At 40.7% G+C, this 15,302-nt stretch overlaps 2 protein-coding genes and 1 long non-coding RNA gene across 3 annotated transcripts; all 3 read right to left on the bottom strand.

The window, feature by feature from the left end:
* Positions 1–293: 293 nt before the first annotated feature.
* LOC134451876 (uncharacterized) lies at positions 294–1,565 on the bottom strand. Its single transcript, XM_063202274.1, has 3 exons — positions 1,202–1,565; positions 947–1,080; positions 294–803 (listed from the first exon to the last, which is right to left on the bottom strand). The coding sequence occupies exons 1-3, from the start codon at positions 1,368–1,370 to the stop codon at positions 294–296; spliced, it is 813 nt and encodes a 270-aa protein (XP_063058344.1). The 5' UTR covers positions 1,371–1,565.
* Positions 1,566–1,942: 377 nt separating this feature from the next.
* LOC134453178 (uncharacterized) lies at positions 1,943–2,905 on the bottom strand. Its single transcript, XR_010035559.1, has 3 exons — positions 2,731–2,905; positions 2,200–2,323; positions 1,943–2,096 (listed from the first exon to the last, which is right to left on the bottom strand). It is a non-coding gene; the product is annotated as an uncharacterized LOC134453178 (long non-coding RNA).
* A 1,868-nt stretch (positions 2,906–4,773) lies between these two features.
* On the bottom strand, positions 4,774–13,424 carry si:dkey-71l1.1 (uncharacterized protein LOC569883 homolog). The gene is made up of 9 exons (XM_063203991.1): positions 13,237–13,424; positions 12,724–12,791; positions 12,516–12,608; positions 12,319–12,420; positions 11,826–11,931; positions 8,725–8,847; positions 7,619–7,695; positions 7,425–7,527; positions 4,774–7,015 (listed from the first exon to the last, which is right to left on the bottom strand). Exons 1-9 carry the CDS (start codon positions 13,379–13,381, stop codon positions 6,876–6,878), a joined length of 957 nt encoding a protein of 318 aa, XP_063060061.1. The 5' UTR covers positions 13,382–13,424; the 3' UTR covers positions 4,774–6,875.
* Between the last annotated feature and the right edge of the window lie 1,878 nt (positions 13,425–15,302).

The raw sequence follows: 15,302 nt of genomic DNA on the forward strand, positions 1-15,302 counted from the left end.
CTATAACTTAAACTTCAGGTAGACTACAGTTAAACTTCATAGGCTACAGTACATTTACTTGCTATTCATCGATGCCTGCATGACTAGCATGGCAAAAGACAGAGGGTCGGGACTCATAGGCCCATTCATCAGTTAGTTTTGTTTTTTCTTCTGTGTCCTCTTCAATGGGAACTGCAGTACATGTCCCTATAGTCAACCCATCTCTGGTAGAGTCTGATTGGACATGGACTTGCCACTGAGCGTCAACCATTACTCTCTCCATATAAACACTTCCTTCTAATCCGGTATCATCTTCATCGCTGATGTCTGGTGTCCTCTTCAATGGGAACTGCAGTACATGTCCCTATAGTCAACCCATCTCTGGAAGAGTTTGATTGTTGGACATGGACTTGCCACTGAGCGCCAACCATTACTCTCTCCATATAAACACTTGAGACGCCATTTTCTCCTTCTAATCCGGTATCATCTTCATCGCTGCAGTCTGGTGCCAGCTCGTATCCAGCAGAGTTATGAGTAGCACCTGTGTGGTGACCATCAGCAGCACCATCATCTTCTTCATCATCGACATCTTCATCAACATCAGAGGCCAAACGGATTGACACTTTACTGTGAAGGGAGTTGGTTTCCCTGGTGGAGGTAGAACTGTTTTTGTGCCCAGTGGCCAGTAATGTATTGTTTTTGTCTTCATGTTTTAGCACTTCGTCACCTTTACATCCCAACGTCTGGTGTGAGACTATCATCATTGTGCAAGTGTCAGGGCTGCTGCTCTCCAGTACGTTTGGTTTCTGAGCGGCAATGCTCTGCTAAGAACAAGGCATAAAAGTACTACATTTAGTTTAGAAGTACCTTTTCTTTTTAAACATATTATCAATAACCATGGACCTTCCGTTGGCCTATAACATCAATATAATTTTGATTGTTGCAACAAAAAAAGATGAACACATACCAGAACATTTGGAGGTTTGACATGCTTAGGTTTGAGGTAGAGGTAGGCCAACACCACGATTAGGACCAATCCAACAGTGAGACTAAGAGGTCCATACAGAGCAATCATCTTTCCCAGCGAGATCCCAGTTTCTGCTGTGACAAAAAACAGACACAACAAAAAAAAACAGAACTGTCATGGTCTGCCTATAGGGCCCACCCTTATGCCAATAGTTGCATTTAATCCCAAGTAAAATACAGAGACATTTCACAATACCTTTACGGAGGACCACACACTTCTCCACAGGTTGGTGATCCCTCTGGGAGTTATAAACACCAGCTCTTATGCAGTACCGTCCTTGTGAAACGTCGGCAATTTTATGGTAGCCTTCAGGTAAGCCTGTTATCCAGTTCACCTGGTAGAATACACACCTATGCTGGTTCATTGGCAATTTTAACAACTGCAAAAAGGCATGGGTTCAATTGCAAATACAGGTTCAACTGAGCCTAACCAACCTTTGATTCTTCACCAGAGCTGTTCTTAAAAAGGACTACAACAAATTTCTGTCCTTCTATCTTGTGATGAATGTCAATGAAGATTGAATGTCCTTGAGCTTCCACACGTAACAAGGGTGGACTGAACACATCTGAAATGCAGACAATAAATACACATTCAAAGATATAACACATATATACATTTGGGCTTGCATGCCCACCAACGGGGACCCCGGTTCGAGTCCGGCCGGGGTCATTTCCCGATCCTCCCCTGTCTCTCTGTCCCATTCGCTTCCTGTACCATCTTCGACTGTCCTGTCAAATAAAGGCATAACAGCCCCTAAAACATTTTTTTTTAAAAAATATATATACTATATACTGTCCCTACTGTATAAATACCAGTTCCAAAACAAGAACGTGCAGACAGTATCACATGTTCAATTGAACATTGTAAAAAAGGGAAAAAAAACGAACACAAATATACTAACATAAATGGTTGCTTACTTTTGTGATAAGGCTGGAAAGAAGTGTTATTTATCCACTCTGAGGTTTTGTTGCTACATATTGTTTTTCCTCTCACAAGATAGTGCTTCAGCTGGCCGTCTTCATCTGATTTAAAGTTCCCCAAATCACATGTCAGCGTAGTTGAATCCGTTTCTTTTTGAATCCACTCCCCCCTTGAAAAACATATTTCAACAGTACAATGACGCATGTTAGCAATGCAACAGAAAAAGCAGCCTCAAAATAGCAGTAATGTGTTCAATACCTCAATTTGCATACCCGAATTCCTGTAGCTCCACCACATATGTGCAGTTGCCCGGGTTCTGTGGAGCAGGATTCCAGCGCACAATGGCATTAAAATCCTGTACTTCCACTGTCAGGTTGTATGGGACAAACTCTACACCTGTCAGGCGTAACATGTCAAAACGTAAAGCTTTAAACTTTCAATGTTTCAACTTTTCAAGGGAATAGAGCAAGCAGTTTTTGTTACATGCAAAACAAAGATATTTGACCAGGGTGAACATAGTTGTATATTTTTAAAGGCAGAATGTAATTAATAAGTCGACCCTGATTCATATAAGGACAGAAGAAGCAGCATGCATTTATAAGAAAAACTCTCAAAGAATTACAATCAAAGCATTTCAATACATTCACTTAACTTGTAAACTTGTATTATTGGCGAAGTTCTCACTTTTTTCAGAATTTAGTAAAGATTTAATACAAAGGCTCATCTTACTATCGCAATGTGTCTTACGCATCATGTTCTAATGCATGAAGCAAAGATATTCATTAAAATCATGATTGCTGTACCTGCTATGGGGCACAACCATGTCAGGAAACACACAAGACCAGGCAGTCCCACGAGACCAGTGAGATGGTTGAGAAGGAGAAGGAGCATCCTGGCTTGAGCCTCCCTGTGTCTTTAACAGGTACGCATCAGCCATGATGCCTTGTACTGTACACTGTCTCCATTCGACTTAGATGTATGACCTGAAAAAGATCAAGGTGTTTGAGGTGTTTTGAAGAAGCCATGTGTATCTCCAAAACAATAAACTCCTTGAATCTTGCAATGCATGCTGCAACATGATATGGCATGGCATTTAACAAAAGGGGCATTGACATTCATTACTTGCCCATAGGCTACTTGCACTTGTTTGCCAATGCACCACATTCAGTTATATAAAACACAGATACTGTACATCAAAGTGTACAGCATAATATATAATACAGAGTGTTGAATAGCTATCAAACATTATAACCAAACGTTATATTGAACTTACCATATGCACTTTTTCAAGAGAAGATTCATATCTGATGGCAAGACAGATGATCATGGATTTGGCTTCTGTCTACAACCGGCACAGCACTTTACCTACGATGAAAATCACGTGACGTCACATTGCTCTAAAAACAGTATGTAGGCAGAGTCATCATGAATACCAAAAACACGCCTTCCATTCAGGCTACACCTATTTCATGATGGACTTGTTTCGACGTGAAAGCATGCTTAGGTTGTTCCGTGAAACATGAACAAGAAGAACAAGTTCCATGTGACGCGCTTGTCAGTCACCACAGACATTCATGTACACATAGAGGGATCAGTTTCAGTCAGAAGTAATGCATTCAGAATCAGTCAGGGAGTTCCATTGTATTGGCCCTGAAAAGCCAACTTGCCAAAGCAAGCAATGACAGTTGTTATAGTAGCAGTAGCAAGCATGTACTATGCAGATGCATATGGACAGACAGTAGTAGAGGGAGTGGAGGTAGTGAATTTGTACCACAGAATACATTTTTTTTTCTTTCATAGGTGCCTACCCAGGCCTAGTTGTTGTGTTATTGTACAGATTAAAATGAGCTCCAAGCCAAGTTGATTTTGAAATATTTACTCACCTTTCCTGGATAAGTGTTCATGACTGAAAAAACAACAACACTCATCTGGGTGGGGAGAGGGGAGTCACAACATTGCCACATGTAGAGTACTGGAGAACCATATGGACATGCTATATGACACACTGTCAGCTGTCTTTAACTGAAAACATAATGGAATGCAAAAAAACAAATAAATGAAATGGAGAAGTTCTCAAAGTTAGAATGTTGCACAACCACAAGGAGGAATGTGATCAAGTATGCAGACATCACAAAACAGTACTCCTTTACCAGACAGGCTGTGCTGTCTGAAGCCTACACATAGTAAAGAGCTGACAATGAATGTGTTCTTCATTGCAGAAATGAGAAAAACTTTACTTGACAGAACCTTCATAAGACTGACACGACACTGTCAAAACAGTGTTATGATGACACAGTCATTAAAGTATCATACACATTATGTCAATATCATAAACGTCAATATCATACACGTAGTGGCATCATTTCAAGTGTCATCATTTTCATGACGAGTTAACATTTTCTGGGCTGCCTCTCTGTGTGTACTAAATAGACCAGCAAAGTGACCGTGATTATGGTAAGAAAAGGCCCTAACCAGGAATGTACTTAACCTTTTGATGTTGTCTTGGGGTGTGCGACTCAGAGCACATGACAGTACATTCTGCATTTTTGTGATGACTGCCACATAGTCATTTTAATTTTGAAAATGTCAAATAGGTCGCGATTTGGGGTGATGTGGCTCGGTGGGTTAGTGCAGTGGGCTAGTGTGATGTACCATTCCCCATCGCTCTCTCTCTCCACTGATTTCCTGTGTCTTTCACTGTCCTGTTTGATTCATTAAGGTGTGAAAGCCAAAAATCATTCTTTTTTTTAGGAATAATAAATGTATCAGATGATTGATATAATGTACCGTTTGAGAGGGTACAATAAAAGGGTGGAGTCACATCCTTTATAAGTTAGGTTGTTTATTTAAAATAAATTAGTTCAACATACTGTATTTTTCACATCAGATTCAAGTAATCCATTCATGTAACCAAATGTATCAGCAGATATGCTAAAACATCCAGCCACACTGTAAAAGGAAGTTAATAAATTATTCAATTAAAAAGCACATTTCTGTAACACAATAATAATCAGTGCATATTCCATATTGTTCATAATCATATATCACAAAAATATTTCAGTTTCTGTGACAACAATGATAATACATATAATTTGACATGTCAGTCACAGATGCATGGCTCTCTGTGCTCGTGTGCCATGGTCATGGCACAGTTTCAGAGCAAACACTCTTAACTCAATACATTTTTATCAATATTATGAACATTGAAATTCCTGTGTGAATCCCTCAAAGCCATACACTATCCATCGCTTGAAGACCAAAGCTGCCATAAAACACAGAAATAAGTGGGAGTAGTAGTATGTAAGACAAGTGGCGGAACAATTGCACACAGGGTCCCAGGGTAAAACACCGATTGGGGCCCCCATACAACCTGCCAGGGTAATACTGGGCCCAGAAGGATGTGCAAGTAGCTAGGGGCGTTCATTGGCATTCGCTAACAAGTTTAAAAGCAAAGTCAGTCTTATGTTATGTTTTATTTGGCATTTTGTGAATGAAAGAAAAACATGTATTTACAAAATGCTACATAAACCACAACAGAAGCCATGTTTCACAACCAAAATTGTTATGGAATACCAGTGAATACCCCTGAACACTTGGTGAATGGCACATTAGATATGAACATAGACGGTCATTCTAAAGCCAGTTGAGACAAAATCCAAATAAGCCAAATAACAGAGAGAGCAGCAAACATCAAATAAATGGTGAGGGGGACTCTAAAACATCGTAGACAACTCAGAAAATGGGCTTAATGTTCAAAATAGTGCACTTGTCCTTTAACTTCCTCATAGCGAGGGGATGTGTACTTTAATTATTAATAATATATTATTTATTTCTTTCGATCTAAACTCTATATACAACATTTTTCTTACACATACTCAACCCTTTGAAATATTGCTTATTGTTGCTATATTTTTTTTTCTGGGCAGTGTTTAAATTCTTTAATTTCTGGTATGGGGAAATGCAAGGGGTTATGTTGTTGTTCAATTTTAGAAATGAATGAGGAAATTCAGAGCCTTCCCGCACCTCCTCTTTCCTTTGGACACGGGATATTACAGGGACAGCTCAAAAAGTTCAAGGCCCATGGAAAAGTTCATTAATTTCATATTACCACAAAGTTTACAGTATAAGGAATACATGATGATATCATCCCTGCATCATCCTGCTTTTCCATTTAACTACCAATTGAAATAAATGAACTCATCTCATAGTGTCTTAATCCATTACAGTACTGTGCCTGTATTTGAACAGGGTCATAAACCCACTCTGTGACTCCGATGCATCTAGGTTACGGCACTAACCTCTTCCAAGTCTTTGTGATATCTGTCCAAATGTAATGGCAGCAAAGGACACCTTATGAAGGGAAGAAAGAAACATCTGCACACCGTAGTAGAATGTTCTTCTTTTATCCATGGTCCATTTGGACAGATGCATAGGCCTACTCGGCGGCAATTGCTGTGATTTGTTTGGTCGAACTTGGCACAATGACACTTCTTCCTTCCCTTCATGATTTGTACTATATTCAACACATATATAGTTGTTTTTTTTGGAATGTGCGCACACATCATACTTTTTTTTTAGCAAAGCAGTAGCACACCTCCCCATACTGCATGTACTGTATCCTAGTGTTGGACACTGCACCCTGAGTTTGGACCTTGGCTCAACTCACGGGTCACTGAGCCACCTTTGGATTTAAACATAAATACTGTATGTGCGTATGTGTATGTGTGTATGTATGTTTGTATGTATGTATACAGCGAGTATGGCTCCAGTCGTTCAGATAATTCCCCATTGTTCAATGCTTTGGCGTTGCCACCCTGGCCGGACGCCAAGACGTGCCCAGGATCTCAACGGATTTGTTTGCATACAGGAGGTCCACTGATCTGATCTGTCGATTGGAGTGTGTGTGATGGGGGAGTAGTAGATAAGTCTCGAAGCCAGCGTTTAGTGTTTAGCCAACGTTCACTCCCAGACCGACCTGAAGCTTGTCGCCGCGGTGATTGACAAAGGCGCCCATGATGAGAGTGGCAGGTAGCGGGTACAACCGCTTCTCCAGAACGCCACCGATGATGCACCGGCTGTCCAACATACCTACCAAAAAACATTAAATTACATTGCATTAGCAGACATACATTATTTATCCAAAGAGGATATAGCCAGCAGCATGCTACATGCACCATAAGAGCGGTAGAGTATACAGGCAAACAGGTTTAGTGCAGATTAGCAGGGTTGTTTGTTTTTACATGATGGAGCCTCCAAAAGCTTATGTCTTAATCTGTTACTTGAGACTCTCTATGTAATATGTCATAACAATGTTGTAATGATATTTAAAAAGCTTTTCAGCAAACAGTGAGTGGGAGTGCAGGCAATCCCATCAGCACCAATAGGCTATGGTTGGCAGTGATGCCGACAAAAACAACACTACTACATGGATTTGTATGTATGGCATCCCTAATGACGCCCGCTTTGCATGCATCGTGTCCATCTCTCAAGGGCATACCTCTGAAGACCATGTTAGCCTCCGGCAGTTCCATCTGGTAGCCAAATGAGAACGTCGTCTCCTGTGTTCTAGTGCTGGCCTCAAACTCCACCCCCACTTGTATCTGCAAAAACAAAGTCACATAAGGACGTGCTGTGATTTCCCACTGTTAGGTTTGATAAACAGTACTGACAGAAGAAAGACAGATGTTTTACCTGTTTATTTGCTCTGTGGTAGTAACTGGCATGAGCACCCCCCTCCCCAGCATTCAGTGTGGCCACCCAGTTGGATCCTGAAAAACATAAATATGCCTTTAAACTAAGTCTGGTTTAGAGTTGTCCTAATTCTGCATATCTGATACGCAACCATCCTTGTGTATCTGGATGCGTATTTGCACAGAGGTGTTGCAATGTATTGATCTCCCAGATTTGAAATGTCCGCCATCCTACAGACGGTTTCATGGAACGTTTGCTTGTTGCTGGGTGACATGTTCTGGCCCTAAGTACATTTCCGTTCTAGTGTTTGTTATTGTGTTGTTGTCTTAGCAGTAATGGCTCCTACTACTCCTACTTCTATAGTAAAACTTGTGAGCCCGCAAAACCTTGGCTCCAGTTGTTCTGCAGTAGGGTGCAACTTAACTTGCACCAGGCTCCTGATTGGTCAACTCGGAAGGGTCCTCGGAGTCCAGCGGGGCTCAGGGACCACAACATGCTTTAATTAGTCAATATTTTTTATCATTGCAGTAACAGTCTGTTGGCCTGCTGTAACCATACCCCTGTCCAAGTAAGTAAAATGTAGGGAAATGATAATTGCACAGAAGGCGCTGACAAATAGTTAAGGCTGTAAAGCAAAACTAAAACGGCAAAAACCACAAAATACGCAAAAATAAGGCTATCAAAACAGCCTGACATTGCCATCCATAATGATCCAGTCAATTCTCATTTCCCTACAGTACACGTTATGTCTGTTATATCACGTTATATTCTGGGGTTACTGTAGGTTACATACTGCAGGCTTCCAACACAACCATTCAGTCAACTGGAGGAGGGGCGAGGAAGGGGATGAACAATGACTCAATACAGGCAAACACATTACATGTCATGACCAAACATAAGCGATTGGGTAAAATCAGATCCAAACATGTCAAACTTCAACATTTTTAAGTTCACCATTCCCATCTGTAATCGCTAATTTGTGCTCAATTCAGACTCTCTCTGCGAAACTAGTACAATGATATGGTAGGATCGGCCTAGTAGAGAAGTCTGAAAGTGTTCAGGGCAGCTAGGATAATTTTCATACAGTATGATTGAACCTCATTTACCTGAATATTGTCCAGCCAGAGTGAGGATGCCCCCTTCCTCTGCCCTCCCGCGGTGGTACACCAGCTCACCCCCCAGGACCAGCTGAGAGGACACACTCTGGAGGAAGTGTGCCACCATGATAACTGTCCTCCGGGAAATACATACCATAGTCAAATAACAATAATGACAGTACCTTTGTGCAAGACACCTTTTAGAGTAGTGTATAATTATCAGAGGTCAAAGAACTAGACTGAAAGAGTAAAAGTCCTGCTTTGGTTTTGCATCTGCCTGTGCACTCAACACAGGCAATTCCATTTCTCATCAACCTGGCTGGGGTTGGTAATGAGGATCAGCTGGTTTATTGAATTGGCTGGAGAAAAAAATGGCAAGATTTTCACTTTCTGCACTATCTGTATATTAATTACATGTTTTGAGTTTGTGCCAAACTGTTGTACAAATGTTGTATAAATGTTGAATGAATTATTGTTCTATACAAATTAGTGGTGGGCCGTTATCGGCGTTAACGTGCTGCGATAATGTGAGACTCTTGTCGCGCGATAAAGAAAATATCGCACGTTAATCTATTCTCAAAATATAGGTTTGGAGTTTGGGTATGAACGTCACCATAGCGTTTAATTGACAGACGCTTTTAGACTGCGCTCCAGTCGCTTCTCCTCTCTCCACCTGTTGTTTCAGCACTACTAAATATGAAGTGTTTGCAGCTGAAAACATTAATCCCTCTGCCGTGTTAGTTGTTGTTTGAGTGCTTTTTCACAAGTGGTAGACTAAAGAGACGTTATTGTTTGAGGTGAAGCATGAGACATTATTGTGTGTGAGTAGCTACCAGCCCGACATAGCCTACATTTCCTCACACATTGCATAGAATACATCAGCAACTTCCAGAAATCTTGCCTGTGCTATAATTACAAAACATTCCGTGTGATAGTCCTATGCATTTTGAAGATTGTCAAACTGAAACTGTCAATATCTACTCTCGCTGAATGTTTGTGTTGCAATCGCGCACATTTGCGATTCAGTGAGATATTCTCATGTCCGACGGTAATAAACCTCGCGGTTGTCGCGCTTGACTTTTTTTTTTTTTTGCAAACTGAATTCATGTCGAGTTGTAACTCATCTGGCATTCTAACTCTGAAGACAACTGTCAAATCGCAGTGTGCCAGTGCTGTAGGTTCTAGATAGGAATATCCAGTAGCCTGGCTCTGCTGAGGGCTGCTGTGCCCTGGCTGTGCCTACTACGCGCAGAGCTCCTCCCTCTCTTAAAGGAGCCGCTGCTCCTTTTAACAGTCAGTGGCAGATTCTCTCTCTCTCTCTCTCTCTCTCTCTCTCTCTCTCTCTCTCTCTCTCTCTCTCTCTCTCTCTCTCTCTCTCTCTCTCTCTCTCTCTCCCCATTAGAAATGAAATGCTGAATTGTTGAGGTAATTTTGTTTAAATAGCCTAAATGTTTGATAGATTTATCTGTATTTGCATCTACAACTTATAGCGCTGTTCATTTTGAAATTTCAGTATCTTATAACTGTAAATGCTTCCTAACATATTGGACACACTTTACACATATTGCTGTGATTTTTTTTCATCTCCAAGTATCAACATGACCATTTTTTGAAGATGAGATGCATTTTGGAAAAAAAGATGAGCTCTGGTCTAATGCGCCATCTGTCTTAAGAAACCCCAAGGTTTTTTCGGCATTATTTCTCTATCGTGCCTATTCTGAATGAGCCATTTTGATATAGATTAATCTAGATTAATCTAGATTAATTTCATAATTGCACTGAGATTAATCTAGATTAAAAAAATTAATCTATGCCCACCCCTAATACAAATACAGTTCTTGTTCTTGTTGTGGCTGCAATGCATTGATGTAGTCCAGACAAGAGAGCACTCCAGCTATTACTGGTGTTAGTTAGGGTCAATGATGCCCTGTGATGCGACATAGAATTCTGTGTGTAATTAAGAAACTGTTTACATGTATGGTATTTGGAAAACGCATTGGTTTTGTCCTCTCTTTTACGCTTAAAGTGATACTGTCCCATTTTTGGAAATAAGCTTATTTTACACCTCTTCTTGAGTTAAATACAGTAATAGGCTTTTACCATTCTCCTGTACTTTTAACCATTCTCTGGTTATGGCAGTGCAAATTTTACTATTATTATTTAACTCAAGGGGAGGTGTAAAATACGCTTATTTCCAAAAATGGGACAGTATCACTTTAAGTTCAATTTTAGAGAGTGTATTTAAAAGCTCTGGTTTTAAAAACATCCCATTAGGGGGCTAAAATGCACCTGTTACAATAGTTTTTATCTTTTATCCACGAAGAGTTTACACGTACACAGATAAAAAAAAAATGCATTTTTAAAAATCTGCATCCGTGCAACCACCAGCATGTAAGTCTGGCCAATCTACCGAGTCACGACTGCCGAGAAACCGTCTGTTTCTTGGAGAAATAAACATCTGCATCTTTCGTCGAATCAGTGGTCTGACTGGTTGCAGCTTTGTCCAGTAATACTCGAAGGAATTTAATAGGCGCCCATTAATTCCTGTGTCTGATAACTTTCCTTGCCAGGACAAACTAAGGTTACACGTTTCATTCAACAGGCAGCAGGCGTTTTTCAGACATAACCCACAGAAAGGAAAACATTTGTTGACTAATCTCAACGTTAAAACGAAGGGAAAAAAATGTGCAAGATGAGTTGCCCAAACAAAGGCACAACTTTCTTGTTCGCTCATTCAGGTGAAATAGTCAACAGGCATTTAGGCAAAAATCCATGCGACCAAAGATTACTTGAACTTCCACATGTAATACAATGTTGTGATTGTACAGTCTGTACATACATGGTTTGAAGACAAACTTGACAAATAAGCATAGCAAAAGTCAACTCTACACACTTTATGGGTTCATAGAGTCATAGAAATAAATCATGACATGCAGAACCAATCTGTCAGGTATTGGATGGTATCTCAGACGTAGACGGTAAAAAGCAGTAAAAAAAAACTTGTTGGGTAACATGTCTTGCATATATTTTCCTGTTATTGCTGAGGTTGTGCAACATAATGTTTTGTGTTTTCAGCAGGTGTTCATTTAAAATGAGGTAGCTTAGCATACCTGACTCTCTTAAGATATCTGGATTAGCCATGGTGACGGCAGCCGTAAAATCTTTCCCTCTGTATTCAGTCTCAAACTGCCACGTGACAAACTGGGACTGTTGGGTCTGAAAAGGGAAAGGTCATGAAAAAGAGCTTATTACATAGGTATTGAGTGACACTTCATTACGACAACATCTTAAAAACATTTGCCCTTGTTAACTTTAACTAACTGTTTTTTTCGTCATTTGGTGAAATTAAGGATTTCTCATCAGCATACATTTTCTAAATATGATCGTTTCTTGAAGTAGACAGAGAAGGTGACATATCGAAAAGCAGCGGGCTGACTCATAGAATCCTGATAACCCACAGAGTCAAACAGACATCCAACTGAATGACCAACTAGCAATGTAAAAGGAATGGTTACCAGAGTTAACAAAAACAAAAGTAACGCTTGTAAGGACAGGAAACAATATTGTACAAAGAATATTTAGTAAAAGAAATGACTGTCTAACCTGAAACACAGCTTTGGCCCTTATTCTGTCACTCAGGTGTAATAGTGAGTGAGCATTTAGGCTACCCGATGAATCCATGTCACCTATAAGCATTGGGCTGTCCTGTAGGGAAACAAACAATTTCAAACAATGTGACAACAGGGTCTTTCAGACAAATGGCTTTTTTAAAACGTCAGTTGTATTTTGTCAACTCTTACCTTTTCTTTACAGTCACCGTCTGTTTGTAGGTATTCTACATGGAAACGATAGGACGATGGCGCAACTGCACTAAGGTGGAATGTGTGATTGACCTGCATGTTGAAGAAAACATGATTGAATTGAATTTCACCGTACAACTGAAGAGGCCACATTATAATAAAAATATTTTGTGTAATGTCACTGTGTGAAGACTGAGTGCAGGCATACCTTAAAAAAGCTACTAAGAGTTTTGTTGACAATCAATTTAACACCTTCAATTTGCTGTGGAAATACATCTAAGCAAGAAAACAGATGTTTGACAATACATTAGATTTCATTTTAAAGTGAAAAGTGAAAAAACTTAAAGCCCCATTGGGAAACTCCAGTTACCATTGTCATTGTGACACAGCACTCCACAGCACACAAGTGAACACTGCAAGAAAAATGTATATATGCCTCACCAGTGCAAGGGGGCAGCCCTCAGTGGCGCCCCAAGGGAGCAGTGCGGTGGGACGGTACCATGCTCAGGGTACCTCAATCATGGAGGAGGATGGGGGACAGCACTGGTTGATTACTCCCCCCACCAACCTGGCGAGTCAGGAGTCTAACCGGCAACCTTTGGGCTGCAAGTCTGACGCCCTAACTGCTTATCCATGACTGGCCAAGTAGAATCTAGATTTCTGGAAATGTACAGCTGAATGCAGTTTTTTTTTTAAATCCTGTTAAAACAGTGACCTTTACCTTTGCAGCTGCGATGTAAGGCATCAAAGCTCCCGGGGTTGGGGAGCCGTCCATCTCTCCTCTCCCACCTGGAGAAGGGTCTGTCCAGAGGAAACGGGGAGTTCTGACGCCCAGGGCGAGACGACAAGGCCAGGACACTGCCCATGGGAACCAAGACACAGAATCACCTGATCCACTCACACTGCCTGCGGGTCCCTGTAACAGAGGAACATTTGAGATGAGCCAGCTAGCAGAAACCCTACAAAAAGTTCAAAATCTTGGATTTTTTCATCAGCTGTTTGATAGATCATTTGTCATTGCCATTAATGAAATACTGTATTCTGCCATGTAGCATATACAGTGCCCTCCATAATTATTGGCACCCCTGGTTGAGATGTGTTAAAAGCCTTAAAATAAATTCAGTGTTTATTGCAGAACAATACTGTCACACTGAAAATTGTAGGAAAATGTAGCCTTCAACTCAAATGAATTGTAAGAAAATAAAAAAATCCCTGACTAAAAAATAATTATTTTTCATTAAATCACCTGTTCCACAATTATTGGCACCCTTAACAATTCCCAGGAAATAAATATAATTGAAGCATTTCTGTCATTTCTACAGTAGTTTACAAAGTTTACCAGAGTATGTAGGAACATTTAATTAGTAATTCATCACTTCCTGTTTCCCTGGGGTATAAATATGACGTGACACCGAGGCCATTTCTCTTATCCACTCTTAAACATGGGAAAGACAAAGGAACACAGCATACAAGTGAGGCAGATGTGCGTCGACCTTCACAGGTCAGGCAGAGGCTACAAGAAGATTGCCACTCAACTGCAGCTGCCCATATCTACTGTGAGAGGAATAATTAAGAAGTTCAAAACAACTGGAACAGTGGTAAACAAGCCTGGACGAGGACCCAAGTTTATTTTGCCACCACGCACAGTGAGGAGGATGGTAAGAGAAATCAAAAGATCTCCAAAGCTCACTGTTACAGAATTACACCAAATGGTAGCATCCTGGGGTCACAAAGTCTCCAAATCAACCATCAGGCGCTGTCTACACGCCAACAAGCTGTTTGGGAGGCATGCACGGAGAAAACCTTTCCTCACTCACAATCATAAACGCAAGCGTCTGGAGTTCGCCAAGCGGTATTGGGGCTTCAACTGGGACCGTGTGCTTTGGTCAGATGAGACCAAGATTGAGCTTTTTGGCAACAAACACTCTAAGTGGGTCTGGCGTACCACGAAAGATGCGCATGCTGAAAAGCACCTCATACCCACTGTGAAGTATGGGGGTGGGTCAGTGATGCTGTGGGGCTATTTCGCTTCCAAAGGCCCTGGGAACCTTGTTAGAGTGCATGGCATCATGAATGCTTTGAAATACCAGGACATTTTAAATCAAAATCTGTTGCCCTCTGCCCGAAAGCTGAAGCTGGGTCGTCACTGGGTCTTTCAGCAAGACAATGACCCTAAACATATGGCCAAATCTACACAGAAATGGTTCACCAGACACAAAATCAAGCTCCTCCCATGGCCATCTCAGTCCCCTGACCTCAACCCCATTGAGAACCTGTGGGGTGAGCTGAAGAGGAGAGTACAGAGGAGAGGACCCAGGTCTCTGGATGATTTAGAGAGATTCTGCAAAGAGGAATGGCTGAATATCCCTCTTTCTGTCTTTTCCCATCTTGTGAAACATTATAGGAGAAGATTAGGTGCTGTTTTGTTGGCAAAAGGGGGTTGTACAAAATATTAACACCAGGGGTGCTAATAATTGTGACACACATTATTTGATGTCAAACAATTATTTCTTTATGTGGGATTTTTTCCCCACTGAATAAATGCACTTGTATTGAAGGTTGGATTTTTCTCTTTTTTTCCATTAAGGTCCCATATTATTTAGAAAAAAAATAAAATAATTGGAAGCTAAGAAACACATCTCAACCAGGGGTGCCAATAATTATGGAGGGCACTGTAGATATCATAGTAAGACACGCTCACATATGCACAATTGCAGTTTGAAGATCCTTTTTTTCATGGAGGTTTTTTTTGTGGGAGACATTGTCATTACATGATAATAACAGAGA

Source organism: Engraulis encrasicolus, chromosome 7, assembly GCF_034702125.1.
Source record: "Engraulis encrasicolus isolate BLACKSEA-1 chromosome 7, IST_EnEncr_1.0, whole genome shotgun sequence".
NCBI lineage: Eukaryota > Metazoa > Chordata > Actinopteri > Clupeiformes > Engraulidae > Engraulis > Engraulis encrasicolus.